At 34.8% G+C, this 18,515-nt stretch overlaps 1 protein-coding gene across 5 annotated transcripts in view; it reads left to right on the top strand.

Annotated features, from left to right (window-relative positions):
• Positions 1-18,042, top strand: part of NADK2 (NAD kinase 2, mitochondrial) — a 46,739-nt gene extending 28,697 nt beyond the window's left edge. The window contains exons 8-13 of one of the 5 annotated variants that reach the window (XM_033179371.1): positions 1,261-1,326; positions 3,007-3,102; positions 9,711-9,766; positions 10,535-10,588; positions 12,945-13,068; positions 15,326-18,042. In XM_033179371.1, the coding sequence (XP_033035262.1) occupies positions 1,261-1,326; positions 3,007-3,102; positions 9,711-9,766; positions 10,535-10,588; positions 12,945-13,068; positions 15,326-15,464 (535 nt within the window). In that variant the 3' untranslated portion in view covers positions 15,465-18,042. The remainder of the gene's footprint in view (positions 1-1,260; positions 1,327-3,006; positions 3,103-9,710; positions 9,767-10,534; positions 10,589-12,944; positions 13,069-15,325) is intronic. The other 4 variants (XM_033179370.1, XM_033179368.1, XM_033179372.1 and 1 more) reach the window with 4 other exon arrangements.
• The last annotated feature ends 473 nt before the right edge of the window (positions 18,043-18,515 follow it).

Here is an 18,515-nt window from a genome sequence, read left to right as displayed (position 1 = left end):
AATGGTTTGAACAGTTTTTTTGATTTGTAATTATGTTGTTTATGTAATATTTAACAAAAATACATTGTGCATGTGCTGTGTGTAATATGTGAGTCATTAGGGATGTAAAGATGAATAACAAAGGTAGTGGTATCTTAATTTTTTGGAGAGTAATACATAATTTTAAAAAGTTAAAAGTAAAATTTATTATTCAAAGATAAAATATTTAGGAAACAAAAATATAGTAAAGTTTAAAAATATACTTTAACACAGCAAGACTTATGCTATCTATAAAGTTTTCTCTTTTGCTGCATATAAAGTTTGAAGCAATACGAACATGAATTATAGATACTATGTGGTAGATGAGAGAAGAAAAAATTTAACTCTAGTGATACAATCTTGTCATTATTCTAAAGACAAGATAGAGAAGAGAGGAAGAACTTTAAATGAGATTGGAGAAAGTCTACCTTAAATAAATGCAATGATAAAAATGTTTTGTGAGTTTGTGCTTACTTCAGGGAAGCCATTTAATGGCTTATTTTATTCTGTTTGTGTATTTTAAAGGTAACTGCTGAGAGCTAGCTTTGCTTTGTAATTTTATACTTACTAAAAAATTAAATAACATATGGAGGAAAACTGGCATCAGTTGATAGATTTCGGGGGAGTCTGAAGTTTCTTGAGGGGATTTTCAATCAAATGCTTTTATTTTATGTGGCAGTAGTGATCTGGTTGGTTTATCTCATAAATAACTGATGATGCTGCTTTTTGTCTTCTTTGATGTCTCACCTTATGGTTTTACTAAGTAAAGACAGCAATGGATTGGCTTCTGATGCTATTGAAAACAGTTTAACTACTGCAGGTATTATAACTCACTTTTAAAGATTTTATGACATAGACCCTTAGACAGAAAGGAAATGATTTATTGGATGCCTGCTATGTGTCAGGCACTGCTCATATTGTGTGTGCTATCTCATTTAATGCTCATAGCAACCCTGTGAGAAAGGTAGTTGTATTTATTAGTGACAAAATTGAGATTTGGAGAGTTCAAATAACTAGTCCAAGGTCATATAATTAGCTAGCATCAGAACTGTAACGTAAGCCCAGTATTTCTGATTCTAGATTCTGTATTGAGGCTTCACTATGCTCTGAAAACTTAAGTGCCTTGCTTGGAAAATGTGAAGTGCAGCAATATTATTCCTGCCTCATTTATAATGTTCTTAGATTTAAGAACATTTTAAAGGCCCAATTTTGTTTTCTTTTCTCCTATTTGTTCTAACCTAGAATGTCTTATTCTTGGGCTGTAGCAGTGGACAATTTAAGAAGAAGTATACCCACTCTAAAGGGACTGTGAGTTTTATTGCTGCCTTAAAAACATAATTTCCCTGAAACAAAAATTCTATGAATTGACTAATCCTGATAAACTTGCATGTGAGAATGACACTAAATTTGCTCATTATTTTGGGCTCAGCATCTCTCACTTGACTGTACTTGTCTTTCTCTCTGCCTCTGCTTCTTTTCTACCCATGCACCCTTACCTTTAATCTCTTTTGGTTTTACTTGATTCTGGCATAGTAGCAGCCACTTCCATGGATTTGGCTGGCTTGTCTCTACATAATAGGCTCCTAATGTGTGTGTTTTCTAGGAAGATATAACAAAGCTATGAAATAGATTAAATGTGAATGTTAGGCCTGCTATCTTTTATTTTTAATAAGAAATTCTGACTATAGAGAAAAAAGTGAAAAGGAGTTGTATTATGCAAAACCCTCACAAATTAAGAGCTTACAGGATAAACTGTAAAGGTTAGAATAAGAGATAAATTATCCACACGTGTTTGTAAGCATGTCCAGTAATTGTTATTATTTTGAAAATTTGTGTTTTATTATGGTTTTATCTTAACTTTTTTATTTGCTGGAGAAAAAAATTCACTGTTGATCAGTGACACAATTGTTTTAAGATAGAGTTTACAAAATAGGCTTTTAGACATTTCAAAAGTTCTTTGAATAGTTACAAATCATTTATGCATTCATGGAGTTAAAGAACAGTGCCATTTTTGCTGGTGCCAGAAAACCCATTTTATTTCATATTGATGAAATATTTTAGGAAATGTAAATCTCAAAGAAATTTCTAGTTCTGGTTTATCTCTAGTTTTGTCCACTATCCAGTATTGGTTGAGAATTTTCTTTACAGCTTTATTATCTAATCTCTGTTAGCTTACTACCAATTCAAAAGGTACATTAGCATGTAGCTTAAGAAACAAGAGTTTAGGCCGGGCGCGGTGGCTCAAGCCTGTAATCCCAGCACTTTGGGAGGCCGAGACGGGCGGATCACGAGGTCAGGAGATCGAGACCCTCCTGGCTAATACAGTGAAACCCCGTCTCTACTAAAAATACAAAAACTAGCCGGGCGAGGTGGCGGGCGCCTGTAGTCCCAGCTACTCGGGAGGCTGAGGCAGGAGAATGGCGTAAACCCGGGAGGCGGAGCTTGCAGTGAGCTGAGATCCGGCCACTGCACTCCAGCCTGGGCGAAAGAGCGAGACTCCGCCTCAAAAAAAAAAAAAAAAAAAAAAAAAAGAAACAAGAGTTTAGTAGAAACTATTAATAACTTTAAGAATTAGAATCAGCTTTAAATATATCAAGGACTGGCTACCAAGAATGAAACTCACTTAAGAATAGTATTTTCTTTTTTGAATTCTGAAATGAGGCTCTGTGTATGTTAGATTCCATAAGAGCAATAGCACAGTGCTAGCCAGAAATTTGCAAGAAGCCCCTATTTGAAATATTAAAGTACTGTCAGAAAGGAATATATAAATCAGACAGGCATGCAGACATGTAGTTTTTTTTTTTTTTTATTTCTTCTAACTTTTTCACTTAATCAGTATTGGAATTAGCATCATGATGTGTGTGCCTACTAAGTCCAGTATTTCTTGGGTAAGCTGACTTAATTAAGATTTTCTTAGTTCTGAAGAAGACTATCTTATTTACTGTGAACCATAAGCTCAGCAAACAGTTTTATATTCTCAATTCACAGGGCTTCCTACTATGAGATTTCAGTTGATGATGGTCCATGGGAAAAACAGAAGAGTTCAGGGCTCAATTTGTGTACTGGAACAGGATCAAAGGCCTGGTAAGTAACTTGGGATGTTGCTTATCAAGTTTTGTGAAATATTTTCAGTAATGTAATATATTGGCACATCAAAGGCGTGTAATACGCAAGAGGTGTCCTGGTGGTGTTATGTAGGTAGGCCAAGTTTCTGTTTCATTCATCATTGGGGTCTAGTAGTCTTGCCTTGACTTCTTGGATTATAGTTACAGCCTGGATTTGGTCATTATTGAGCACTAGGTTTGTAAAGGAAAGGAAATGAGAAGTGGTTTTGGGACTATCTTTTCTTAAAAATGAAAAATATTTTAAATAATAGTAAGAAAATGAATACAAAGTACAATAAACAAAAATAGAGTGGAGGTTTGTATATTAAAAGCCTAACTGGAGATAACCTGGTGCATCCTATGTCCTGTTTACTCTATAACCTCCCTCTGGGTAGTCTCGTCTTCTTAGTACATTCCTCACAGATGCCTCCCAAACATACCTTCTCTCCTGAGTACAAACTCATATTCTAAAATTACATGCCAGATAGGATATTAGTAGCACTTCAGATTCAACACATTCAGAACTGAATTTATTATCTTCAGTTTTTCTTTTTGTGTTCTTTATATTGCTGAATACCATCAGCATTTACCCGACTCCATGTCTAGAGAAAAAAAGCAAAACATGATTTCTCAAAACCTTGTTCTTACCTTTGGAGTCCTCCATTCTTCATTCTCCTCTCTATATATCCCAGTCTCAAAATCCTGTTCATTGTGCTTCTGAAATCTTAGTCCACTTTTTGGGTTTCTACTGCTGCTACTTTGGTCCAAGCCTGCACCTTTTTAGTGAATATTCTTTGTGCCTCACCTTTTATTCTTGAGGCTGTCATCTGCACTACACAGAGTAATATTTCCTTTTTTTTTTTTTTCACTTTTTAAAAAATTATTATTATACTTTAAGTTCTAGGGTACATGTGCACAACATGCAGGTTTGTTACATAGGTACACACGTGTCATGTTGGTTTGCTGCACCCATCAGCTCCTCGTTTACATTAGGTATTTCTCCTAATGCTATCCCTCCCTCAGTCCCCCCTCCAACAAAAGGCCCCGGTGTGTGACCCTCCCTGTGTCCATGTGTTCTGATGTTTTATGAGTGAGAACATGTGGTGTTTGGTTTTCTGTCCTTGAGATATTTTGCTGAGAATGATAGTTTCCAGCTTCATCCATGTCCCTAAAAAGGACATGAACTCATTCTTTTTCATGGCTGCATAGTATTCCATGGTGTATATGTGCCACATTTTCTTTATCCAGTCTATTATTGATGGATATTTGGGTTGGTTCCAAGTCTTTGCTATTGTGAATAGTGCCACAATAAACATACGTGTGCATGTGTCTTTATAGTAGCATGACTTATAATCCTTTGGGTATATCCCCAGTAATGGGATTGCTGGGTCAAATGGTATTTCTAATTGTATATCCTTGAGGAATCACCACACTGCCTTCCACAATGGTTGAACTAATTTACGCTCCCACCAACAGTGTAAAAGTGTTCCTATTTCTCCACATCCTTTCCAGTATCTACAACAGAGTCATATTTCTAAAATGTAGATAAATCTATCTCTGTTCTCTGCTTTACAAGTTTCATTGACCACTGTTCAGATTGCTTAATCTGTCATTTGAGGCCCTTTATCATATGACCTTAGTGATCTTATTGGCCTTATTCCTGCCCTACCCTTACTCCCACCTATGGCACACTAGAATTGGCACAACTACTTGCAATTCTCAGCACGCTTCTTGTTCTCGCTTGGCTTTTTATTTTTGCTCAGTGCAACTTCTTCCTGCCTTGAGTGCCTGAACACTCCACTTTCTATCCACTGGCTGAAAATTCAGTCTTGAAATGTCATTCTCTTTAGCAAATCTTTAACACTCACTCACCTCTTTCATAAAGACAGTGAATTAATCATTTTTATCCTTCCCTAACACTTTTTCTCATAGCACTGTTATAGCCGTTGTTACATTATTAGTTATCTAATATGCTAGTACCCAGCTAGTTAAAGCAACTTTATGGATTTGGGATGGTGACTAGGGTTTTTTTTTTTTTTTTCCTGCTTAATTTTTTGTGTTCACAGTACCTTATATGTATTCACTCAAAAAATATTTTTTGAGTAAATGACTGTATGCTCACAATTGTATATAGCTAAAACAATGCTTATCAAACTTTTAAATTTGGATAGTTTGATTTAGAGTTTTATTTCCTTCTTGTTTAGCATGACTTCTTAAACTATTTTATTATGAAAAATTTTTAATAAGTGACAAAATATTGTAATGAATCCCCACATACCATTAGCTAGTAGTAATTATCAACACATGCCTAGTCTTGTTGCCTCTGTACCCCATCTATCTACTTTTGTCCTATTTATTTTGAAGTTATTTTTCAGATATCATATCATTTAATTCATAAGTATTCAATAAAAAAAATTAGCCAAATAGTCTTTTGGAAAAAATAAGAAGTATCATTTAAAAAGGTAGGTTAATAACTTATTTTCCTGAAGGCCAGTGAAAGGAACATTTCTAAAGTGAATTTTCCAATAATTTTGTGAAAAAAATTAATCCTTTAATATGTTATAAAATTATTTTGTAACCATCTCATAGATTAAATTGAAAACATTACAGCTAACAGCTTTCATTTATGATGATAGCATCTTTCCTGTTGAACATGCTATGCTACTTTTTGAAAACTAGAGTGAAATTAGAAATAGAAATGGAAATTTCTGTTAGAAATAGAGATTGTCTTTACCCAGTGTTCTTATCATAAAAAATGGGCAAAGTGGTATAATTGAAAAGAGTACTGGCCTGGAAGTTAAGAGACCTGATTAAACCACAGACTAGCTTTACATCTGTGTACAAATCCTTGTCTGCAAAATGCAGGAATTGGAACTGATAAAATAGTAAGTTTACTTTGCCTTCTGAACTTCCGTGATTCTGTATGTTTATTTTTTATGCATTGTAATACAAGCTATCAGTTATATAGCCCCTGCTACTTTGTACTGTGCTAGGTACTTTTATATATTAATTAATCCTTTTAGAAATCCTGAAAGAAAGTAGTAACATTCCCATTTTATAAATGAGTAAATTAAAGGTTAGCAAGGATAATTTAGGCCAAAGTTATACAAGAAGTCAGAACCTGGATATAAGTACAGGTGTGCTAGACTGCAAAATCAGTGCCCTTTTCTCTGTCATTACTACTTGTGCTGCTTCACAGGGAAGGTCAGTTTTTAAATGGAAAGGGAGAGGGGTTCTGAGCTGTCTATAGAGGTCACATAGTTGAAAGAAAAGTCACTAGGTTGTATTGAAGAATTATCAAGATAAATTTGTAATTTCAGTGAAGTAGTGCTTCTGCTAGAGGCAATGGGGCTTCTGTCTGGGGAGGGGTGTAATTTTGATAGATTTTGATAGTTCAAGTTTTCAACCTTTCGGGGCATAGGGAATGACAGCCACTACAATGCTTTTAAAGCATTCCTCGCCTCCCACATGCACCCAGTAGTTGAGTCCTGTGTTGATGTTGCATTTCGGTAAGTATGGGTTAGATTAAAATCTCAGCCTTCTCTATGTTGCTTGTTAAAGTTTTCTCTTATTTCCTGTGCTCTAGTATAAAAGTCTTTCTCACAAGCTATATCCTATCCCTGCCACCTTGGTTACTCAGTCTCTTCTCTACCAAGCCCCATGCAGCTTGCTTGCATCTAACATGTTCTCCACTGCAATTCCCATTCATCTTTTGTCCTTTTCTCTTCAAGAAATGTAGGAAGAGAAGGGAAGCCTAGGAGCCAGAGGGGCTGGGGAATAGCTGTATATTTCTATACATTAATAATTTTTGTTTTTGTCATACTACCATCTCTGAGCACATATTTTGTTCCAAGCTAATTAGATGATCTTGTTTAAATTCTCACAAATACTCTGGAAGTAGGTGATTTTATTTTCATAAGTAGAATCCAAAAAGTTTCATAAGTTAACTGACTTTCCCAAAGCCATGTGGCTAATAAATGGTGAAGTCATGATTTAAATTTTAAACCTATCTATAAACCATAGACCTCTGAAGAATCACTGGAAAGAAAAGATTAGAATAGTCTATTTTTCTCTTTTAATTCTTGATAGAGAGGGGCTTGTTTTCTTGTATGAAATTCTTTAATTAGTCTTTACTTTTAATATGAAATGTGGAAATGTGTGACTCACGGTAAGCTATTTGTTATAAAAGATAAACCACCAATCTCAGTGGCTTAACACAGTATAAGTCTATTTCTTGTTCTTGTAAAGTCTGCAGTGAGTATTCCTGATTGGCAGGCAGCTCCCTGTAAGTGGTTATTCAAGGAGCCAGAGTTCTTCCATCACATGGCTCTACCACCTTCTAAACATAGCTCCCCCGGTTGCTCTGCTACAGAAGGTAGAATAGCATGGGGACTCCCCATGGGAGGCTGTGAGCCAGGCTTTGAAGTTTTATTCATCATGTCCACTCTGATTTCATTAGCTATAACTCAGTCACATGACTATATGGCATGAAGGGCTAGAAAATATGCCTTCAGGGCCGGGCGCGGTGGCTCAAGCCTGTAATCCCAGCACTTTGGGAGGCCGAGACGGGCGGATCACGAGGTCAGGAGATCGAGACCATCCTGGCTAACACGGTGAAACCCCGTCTCTACTAAAAATACAAAAAACTAGCCGGGCGAGGTGGCGGGCGCCTGTAGTCCCAGCTACTCGGGAGGCTGAGGCAGGAGAATGGCGTAAACCCGGGAGGCGGAGCTTGCAGTGAGCTGAGATCCGGCCACTGCACTCCAGTCTGGGCGACAGAGCGAGACTCCGTCTCAACAAAAAAAAAAGAAAAGAAAAGAAAAGAAAATATGCATTCAGGAAGAAAAACTGGTTTGGGGAAGAGTTACTCCATGTCTGCATCTCCAGAAATTCTTCCACAGGAGACAGGATATAGGGGTGGTATTACACAGCAAATGTCTCTAAATTGTCCCATTATCATGTCAGTTCTCTGGACAGTGGGGAATCAGGTTTACTCCGTACATTGGGAGAAGTACTACAGAGCCAGATCACCATATATTTCAATTAGTTTCTTCTTATGATTGTTCTTAGTCCTTTTTCTCCATACATGCTGCCCTACCAGACTTTAAATTAAGGATGAAGATGTGTTTTTAGGAGATGAAGCTTTAGTAGTTGATGAAGATGTGATACTCAGTTTGTCTTCCAGTTTGGTAGTAGAGGTTATGTCTGATTTTAAGTGGGAACTCTTAGAGTGGTGAAGGTTATAGACCTAAGAAAAAAGTTCTCATGTTTTTGCATTTCTCCAAACATGAAGGGTACAGGGTTTAGCAGGTATAAGAGTATCTCTTATTCTCCCTCTCTCAAAAAGTTGAGAGACAGTGATTTAGGTTTAGAGTTGTGTTGACTCAACGTTATTCCTGTTTCTTGAGATTATCTATTGAGATCATGTATGAAGAGTTATGAGGTGGTAGAAGAATTCAAAATTACTGGGAATTTTTTTTAAAAAAAACAACCTTTTCTTTTTTTTTTTTTTTGAGACGGGAGTCTGGCTCTGTGGCCCAGGCTGGAGTGCAGTGGCGTGATCTCGGCTCACTGCAAGCTCCGCCTCCCGGGTTCACGCCATTTCTTCTACCTCAGCCTCCCGAGTAGCTGGGACTACAGGCGCCCGCCACCACGCCCGGCTAATTTTTTGTATTTTTTAGTAGAGACAGGGCTTCACCATGTTAGCCAGGATGGTCTCGATCTCCTGACCTCATGATCCGCCTGCCTCGGCCTCCCAAAGTGCTGGGATTACAGGCGTGAGCCACCGCGCCCGGCCAAAAATAACCTTTTCTTAGTGATCTTTATAGACCCCCAGGACAGAACTGTTTTGAAAAGTTATTCATGTTTGTATTAATGCTTGGTTTTTAGTGGTTAAGCAAGGCATTGCACATGTAGAAGATTTCTTACCTTTAAGAAAACTATTTTATAACTTAAAGAATACTTGCCTATGTTAAAAGGTACAAAAGGAGGGTATACAGCAAAAAGCTAGTCTCCTTTTCATTTCGTATCTGTAGTACTTATATCTAGATTCATACTATATATATATTTTTTTGTTGTTTTTAAAATGAAACAATATATACACTATATGATGCCTTTTGTTTTTTAACTTAGTATTTTGGTTATCCTTACACATCAGCACATATATTTGTATTATTTTTAATATCAGTGAGTAGCTATAATTTATTTAATTACCTTTCTGTGGGTTTCTATATTTGAGTTGTTTTGCTGTTATAAAGAGCGTTTCAGCTAATAATTTTTGTACCTATCTTTGTGTATTATAGGTGGAGGTATATTTTAGGTTAAGTTACTAGATTGAAGAATATGTTCATTTTAATTTTGATAGTGCATAATTGCTCTCCAACTGCAATATCTCTGTTCCCATCAATGTATGAAAATACTTGTCTCATCATACCCATACTAGTACATTATTTACCAGTTTTTAACTTTGTTCATTTAGAACTTTCTCCAGATTCTAAGAATTTTCTATATTTTAAGTAGGTTATTCATTTGTGATTTTTAGCATGATTTTAGAATTAAAACTAAAAATTTTGTGATTTTTGTTTCTAGGTCATTCAATATTAACAGGGTTGCAACTCAGGCAGTAGAAGATGTTTTAAATATTGGTGAGTACCAAAACAGTTATTACAGTAGTCCCCTCTTGTCCGCAGGGCACATGTTCCAGGACCCCCAGTGAATGCTGAAACCTTGGATACTACCAAACCCTTATACTATGCATTAATTTCTTTTTCCTTCTTCACAATATCATGGATAGAAGATTCATATATCTGATTGTAAATCTTAGCAACCTCAGCATATGACCTTTTTGTTTGAGAACATTCACCTGTGCATGCAAAGAAAGCATTTTATGGCTTCTCTTTGGCATATCTGACTTGCCGACATCACTACTTGTGCCTTGGGGCCATTATTAAGTTAAATAAGGGTGACGTGAAACAAGCACTATGATACCATGACAGTCGATCTCATAACCAAGTCAGCTACTAAGTGACTAATGGGCCAGTAGCATGCACAGCATGGATAAGCTGGACAAAAGGATGCCTCACATCCCAGGTGGGTTAGAGCAGGACTGCGTGAGATTTCACCATGCTACTTAGAATGATGTGCGATTTGAAACATGAATTGTTGATTTCTATAATTTTCCATGTAATATTTTTGTATCATGGTTGTCTGCCAGTACCTGAAACTGGAAGAAAGCAAAATCATGGAAAGCAAAAGTGCTAATAAGGACAAGGGGGGACTACTGTTTGTTTATGATAATATGCTATATAATGTATACATGCTATTTTATATTAGCTATTATGTTATAGAATAACATATATGTATTTATAACATATACATTTTAATCATACTTTCCCCCTTTCCTTTTTCAATAGCAAAACGACAAGGAAATTTGAGTCTTCCATTGAACAGAGAATTGGTAGAGAAAGGTCAGTGACAATTGGTAATAATCACTAACAGTTTAGTTCTATTTCAGTTTTAAGAATGATAGTGTGAAGTGTTATTTAATTAGCAAAGTACTTTTTTTTTTTTTACTCAAACATGCTTTTAATACGATATCCCCTTAAATGTCTTGAAGCAACATAAAGATTAAAGTTGGACTTGGTTGTTGTGATTTTTAGTCAACCCTGAAATACAACTCTTAAGTCAAAGCAGTATAACTGCAAACATGTCCTGGGGGATAGGGAATTACAGAAAAATCTTTATCTCACAAATAGTAAGTGCACAGCTAAATTCACTATGCCTTGGAATGAGATAGAATTCACTGAGCTATGAGTGCTTATTTTCTTATTCACTCAAATATTCTTTTTAACATTCTTCTCCCTAGTTTTGCCTGATTACCACAAGATACCTTGATCAAGATTCCTTTAAGAGAATTAGCACTGTTAGAGAAAGAATACTTACCAAGAAATCTGAAATCGTAGGTTCCAGTTCCAGATCTCTACTACATCAGCTGTGAAACTTGGGCAAGGCTGTGATCCTCCACAGTTGTAAAAAGAGGGGGTTAAAGTAGATCATCTAGCTGGTGTTTCTAGGAGTTCTTCAAATGTATTCTTTACATTCTGTTTAAAACAATTTAAATTTTTAAACTGAAAAACACATTCATTTGATTTGCATATAAGATTGTAACACACTGAAGTCTACTTATCTACCAGGATCATTCTTGTATACACCTCAAATTAAAGCTTTTTTTTGCTATCTCCATTGAAGGATATCCTAAAATTTCAAGGTAGATTGTTTTTTATAAAACCCCATACCAAAATGTGTTTAAAGTTACATCTACATACCTATGTAAGGATCTTCTCAACATATATGACAAAAAATATATAGACATAAAGTGAATATTGATACACGTAAGACTGCAACTGTCATCCATAAACATAAATGCTTGGATTTGAGTTATCTTAACAGCCTCATTCTCATTGGTTACCTTAAAATGAGTTAGCAATACTTTTTAACCTGATACAGTATTTTAACAGTGTCAGTTTGTCTTTATTGTTAGGTTTCCACATAAGACTTCCTTTTGGGGGGAGACAGTTTGCCTCTAAAATAGTTTGAAAAAAGAAGCAAATCTCTCAAGCCCCATTCAGCCTTCTAAAATGGATTCTGGTCTTCTTCACTCAGTTTGAGACCTACAAGATTATTTTAATCATGGTTCATGAATTAGCACCAGCAGTAAATCTGTATCAGAGGAAAGTTAGGCACATATAGTAATTGCTTCTTAATTATATAATTCAACTTAAAAAATAATATATATAAAATAACTGAAATTTATGTCAGGTATATATATAAATTAAGGTTATATATATATACACACAGACACACATATATACACATACACATACACACAAATGTATGTGTGTGTATATATATCATCTGTGATTTTCTTCTTTTAATAAACATACCAAAGCTTTACTTTGATGAATGGCATTCCTTTCAAGATTTGACTATCTTCAGAAGCAACAGTGAGTGCCAGTGATGCAATCACTGTTACAGACATTTGTGAAATTACGCCTTTGAAATTTCTTTCAGAGCTAGCATGCTTTTTTGTGGTGTGTTCTCACGGAGCCAAATTTTTATTTTTGTGAGTGAATTAGATTTTTTTTAAAGCCAGTAATTCAGATGAAACTTTCATAAGGTAGATTATCTGACAGTCTTTTAATTTTTTTAATGTAGTACTCAACTAAACTTTCTTTCAGGCCTGATATATTTGTAATTTTCTCAACCAATTTGTGCTTTGTATTCCAGCCTTCATGTGCCTCTTGATTAGAGAGAAAGGTCCCAAAGATTTCTAAAAAATATGTTGATGTATTGGAGAAAGGATATTGCCTGTCGTTGTTTGAGACTGCATTTTATATCAACGCTGTTTGCTTATTATCATAGTTATGAGCTCTTTGATGTGGTATTTTGGAAAGAACTTGGCAGGGCAATATGGCAACTCAAGTTCCTTTTTTGAATGCATCTATCTAGTTCCTCTATTGTTTAATTACAAGCTTTGAAGCTAGTGGTTTTTTATTTTTTCTTTTTCCCCAATTGTACCTATTTCTGCTGTATTGTGGGTGATGTGTGTTTCTGTGGGCAAATCATGGTACCTAATTCTTATTTATAAGGTTTTTTGTTACTGTTTTTAATGGAATATGTGTTACGAGTTTCGAGAAATTTGTTCCCAAATAGACTTTTGGAACAGAATTAATTTTAAATGGGGGATGGCATCTATTTTTTGTTTTGCCCTTCTCAGAAGTGACCATTTTTTATTGAGTGTGCTAATATTTTTTTTCTTTGTAGTAACAAATGAATATAATGAATCACTGCTCTACAGTCCAGAAGAACCAAAAATACTTTTCAGTATTCGAGAACCAATAGCAAATAGAGTTTTCTCAAGCAGTCGTCAGCGTTGTTTCTCCTCAAAGTAAGCATCCTCGGTCTGACTTCTGACTATTTTCATCCCTTTCATTGTTACAAAGCACACTTGGTTTGAAAACAATTTAATTTCATTAAATTTGCTCATTCAAACTTAATCTAGCAGGAAAAGTCGAACCTGTGAAAGTAATAAGGTATCATGCTCACCCGGCTAAAATCATATTTTCTTGTACACTTGTTGTGCCATTTTAGAGAAGCTAAAACTTAAGTGACTAGAAAGGGTACAGTTATTTATTTCAGTGATTTGTTGGTTTTTAAAAAATGAACCAAGACACAATAATTGTAAAAGAAGCTGAATAGAAAGCCCCTTCTTTTTCATAAGCTGTAGAATAAAAACACGATAAACACTGATAGAAAACTTAGATTGCATAGCAATAAACCTTTAGAATAGTTTTCATTTCTTTTAGGTTTTCCCTAAAAGTGACCTCCCACCTATTGAATTTGCTTCATTTTATTTTTGGGGACAGAGGATATAAAAAAGTGGATATAATTTCTTATTTTGTAAAGTTTCCCCAATTTTCCAAATTAACAAGAAAATCTAAAATTCCGAGAAAATGTCATCTATCTCATGGCAAGCAGAAAACAGCTTAAGCAATTACAAATTGCTGACCTCAGTGTACATATTTTCTCTTTATAGACATACAATTAATTTTTTCCCCAGGTTAGACACAAATAAGGAAATTTATCTTAAAATTCATGTTGTCATTTGACAGTTAATTTGATTAATCCACAGATCTGTACTCAGTTTGAGTGAGACGACAAAGATTCCTTCAAAGATATATACTACTTATATTTAAGGTTTTGCTAATAGGAGAATAGCTTTGTGATTTTGACAGTTGGAAAAGATTTCTTAAACATGTCATGAAAAGCACTGTAACAACAAAAGATTGACAAATTGAACTACACTGGAAGTAAGACCTGCCAGTAATCAAAAGATACAATTAGGAAAACAAAAAGGCAGAGCGAGAAAGATATTTTCAGGACCTATATCCAGCAATGGGCTCATAGCCAGAATATTTAGTACATAAAAATTACTACTGAAAATAAGAAGAAGGCAGGCAACGTGATAGAAGAATGGCCAAAGTCAGACATTTCACAAAAGGTGATATTCATATGGCTAATAAACATATGAAAAACATGATCTTATTATTCATCTGGGAAATGCTAATTAAAACTACATAATACACTACCATATACACCCACCAGAATGACTAAGGTACCAGTTGTTGGCAAGGAGGAGTAACTACAACTTCCTGTGTATTCCTAAATTTCTGTTAGGAATATATAGCTTGGAAAATTGTTTGGCAGTTACCTAGCAAACCTGCACATAGCATACACGGTGATCTACTAATTCCCCTTTGAGGTATATATCCAACAGAAATGTATGCACCAACAGAAATATGTGCACAAAGACATTCAAGAATATTCGTAACCGCTCTACTCCCAATAGCCAAAAACCCAAATGTCCATGAATAGTAGAAGAGAGAGATAAATTTTGGTGTTTTCATACAATAGAAGTGATTTCATACAGCATTAAAAATGAACACACTACTATTAATATTACACATAATAACATGGATGAATTTCACAAACATACTATTGAAAAGAAGACAGACACCACTGTGCATATTATATTCTTCTATTTATATAAAGCTCAAGAACAGACAAAGCTTATTACTACTACAGTGATAGAAATTAGGAAGGTAGGTATGCTTGAGGAGGGAGCAGGGATAGTGACTGGGAGAAGGCAGTGAGGGAGCTTCTGGCAAGCTGGGTAACAGTTGATTCCTGAGTTGGGTGATCATAAGTGTGTTCACTGAACTGTACATTAATAATTATGTATACCTGTATACATATACACGTACCCAGCTGTTCTGTATATGTGTTATACTTAAGTAAAAATGTTACATGAAAATAGTTAACACTCTTGTTCAATACTTAGTATTTGTGATGTTAGTAATTCAACATTCAATCATATGAAAACAGCCTGTGAGTTCAGTCAGGTCTGCACTTCTTTACTGCTGAATGCTTGAGTGAATGGTGCTATCCTGAATATTTGCGTTTGGAGACCTTCATAATATACCCATATATTTACATAGTCACTAATTTTCTCATACCAGAGAACAACTTGATTTTTTAAATGGAGGCCCAAGTGATGTGTGAGGTTAAAATTCAGGATTAAAATAACCTATTAGTTAAGATTAAGAAAACTATTACTATTTAATGAGATATTTCCTTCTGCCTAGGGTTTGTGTTCGTTCTCGTTGTTGGGATGCCTGTATGGTTGTGGATGGAGGAACTTCTTTTGAGTTTAATGATGGTGCAATTGCTTCGATGATGATCAATAAAGAAGATGAGCTTCGAACTGTGCTTCTAGAACAGTGAAGGATTTCCTCATGACAAATTTTGATTACTGGAGAAAATATTTTTACTTCAGAAACGGACTACCAGTCGTAAAGTGACATTTTTTTGGTTATTGTTGAGACTGCTTGCCCGTGGGCTCAGAAGTGAGATTTGCATTATTCTTCTGTTGGATTCTGATAGAAAAAAAGACATTCACTGTATAAGAAAATGGATGGACTGAACTAATTAGAATTGATAGCAGTGAAATTTTCATATTGCTTACAATTGGTAACCAAGAGTGCTGATATCTTTTTAAATTTATAGGGGTAGGCTTAAATAAAGAACTAAATATTTAGGATTTGAAACTTAACTGTATAAGTGTTTTTTCCTTCCCTTTCCTCCTAATTGTGGGATTGTCAGAACTGAACACATATCATTTGATTAGTGCATATTTTTTATAGTACCTGAAAATCAAGATTTTGAAAAAATTTTAATGACAGAGAATTTTGATAAATCCTGACATTGACCTAATTGACATAGGTAAATATGTTTGTATATGTGCTAAGAATTTTCTAATTTCAGAACACAAGGATGATGTTATGACTATTGATTTAAAAATTTCAAATAATCATTTTTGAAATTATAGATGAATGCTTTGAGTTTCATTCTGTTTAATTTCAGCAGTGCTGGGTGAAATACAGATATCAGAACAAATCATGATGCTGTTACAAATGTATTAGTTATCCAATAAGTGTTTTAAGTCAATTTTTTAAAAATGACATGAGTCCTACAGGTTCTTCTATCTTTAAAATGCTCAAATTTTAAAGATGGAAGAAAGATTCAGGGACTAAAAGGATGAACTGACTAGACATTTTCTATTCGGAGTTTGGTAAAATATTGTAAAAATATTTTCACCTGTGTTAGGAGTATTATCACAAATAATGGATTCTTTAATAAATATGTAAAACACAGTAGTTTTAGAATTGCCTTCCTTAGTATTGTGGTTTTCACCTAGCTTATACTCCAAGTTTTACAGAATTGCTTTTAGGATAAAATGTGAGTATTCCCCCCCCCCATTATGAGAATTATTTTTGGAGGAAATTATCTAATTCTTGATCTACTTATAAGTAATCCTAGAATTTTTGCCAAAAGATCCTGTCATTGCATAATGAAACAGTTGGTATTCTCATGCCATTGTTCAAAGTCATGTGTTTCTTTCACTTGCTGCTGAAAATTTCTGTTCAGTCATTGACAAATATTTATTGAACACCCACTCTGTGCCATGTACTACTATGTCAGGTGCTAGATATGTTGATGAACGAAACAGACTCTATCCTTATACAATTTGAGTCTTGTGGGCTCAGAAGTAAATTCTGTGAAAGCTGGATGGATAATCAAATTGAGTGCTCTTAGTTTTGCCAATATTTAACATGTTGTTCTTATCAATTTTTTAAAATAAATGTTAATGTACAAAGTTAATCTAGGTTTTGATGTATATCCAGAGAATCAATTTTTCTTAAAGTATCTGCATAGACATTCATAGCAAAGAATTTATGACATATCAGATAGAAATACATTAAAATGTAGTGTTTTCCCAGAGCTGGATCTAGTTTCTGGCTTTTTGTTTTTTTTTTTTTTTTTGATATACATAAGACCACTTTATAAAGAAGCTCCACACTATAGAACCTCCCCTAACAGGCTCAAAATACCTTCTTCTTTTTTTTTTTTTTTAGAGACGGAGTCTTGCTTTGTCGCCCAGGCTGGAGTGCAGTGGCACAATCTCGGCTCTGCAACCTCCATCTCCTGGGTTCAAGCGATTCTCCTGCCTCAGCCTCCCAAGTAGCTGGGATTACAGGCACGCAACACCACGCCTGGCTGATTTTTTGTATTTTTAGTAGAGATGGGGTTTCACCATGTTGGTCAGGCTGGTCTCAAACTCCTGACCTTGTGATCTGCCCACCTCGGCCTCCCAAAGTGCTGGGATTACAGGCATGAGCCACCATGCCCAGCCTTAAAATGCCTTCTTAAAGAAAAAATGCCAGCTCCATCTTTAATCTCAAGGAAATCTGATTGTCCAAATAGATCTGTTAATATGTAACATATTAATAGGTAACTTGCTGTGTAAAATTTTAAGCCATATTCTAAAAGGTTTTAAAAATAATGTGCTCCATTTGTGATATAATTTCTAACATTTCTGCTCTGTGGTGGGGATTTATTTGTAAAAATGAGAGGCAAAGGAATGTTAGCATAGCAAAAATGTGTTTTGAGTGAGTTAACCTTTTAATGGCAACCCTATGTGAATAAAATTACACCACTGTTACTTCTTCTTTTTAACATTTCTTATTTCCCTAACTCTCCAGGGTCACTATTTGAAAACTAGTTTTCACAAAATGTTATGTTTCAGAAGTGTTTCCCCACCGCTGTGTATTATTATTCTGTGCCTTGTTTACTTCATTCACTGTTAACATTTGATATAGAATGATTAGTTATTAAATCAGAGGGTGAAGTGCTTACCTGGTCAATGTAGGCTCTTCAGATAATTTTGACTTAATATTTTTGATACTCCTTGTGTATTTACATTCATGGCCCCTGTACATTAAATCTTATTACATGTTTTACTGCATTGATTTCACTTTTTAATAAGCAGGAAGAGCCAGCGAACACATTTTTATTGTAAAATATCCACTTGAGTTGAAAAAGTTGTCAAATACAAGTTTAAGGATCCGTTATATATTTTGCACAGTTGTGAAAATAATGTACATTTAGAATTTAAATCACTTAAATTCATTCAATTGTACCAATATTTATGCATCCTTATACTTAAGAATAGCATCTACCAAGACAATTTTACAAAAAAGATCTCGGGGATAATGCAACACCTAAATATGATGGTTGGGGAGGTAAATGTACTAATGAATTGCCAAACTAAAGAATAGTTCAATTTTATTTTTTCAAAGGCTGTTTATTCTTGACTTTAACAGTAAAAATACTCAAGGGATTAGGGCCTAAGTCAGTGAGAGGGCTTATTAAGTTTTCTACATTAAGGTGTGAAGAGTTTTTAAGTCTTACGGGCTTTAAGACTTTTTTTTAAAA

This window comes from Trachypithecus francoisi, unplaced genomic scaffold (assembly GCF_009764315.1).
Source record: "Trachypithecus francoisi isolate TF-2019V2 unplaced genomic scaffold, Tfra_2.0 Lachesis_group2, whole genome shotgun sequence".
Classification (NCBI taxonomy): domain Eukaryota; kingdom Metazoa; phylum Chordata; class Mammalia; order Primates; family Cercopithecidae; genus Trachypithecus; species Trachypithecus francoisi.
The sequence above is the reverse complement of the archived record's forward strand: the minus strand, read 5'-3'. Positions and strand labels throughout refer to the sequence as shown.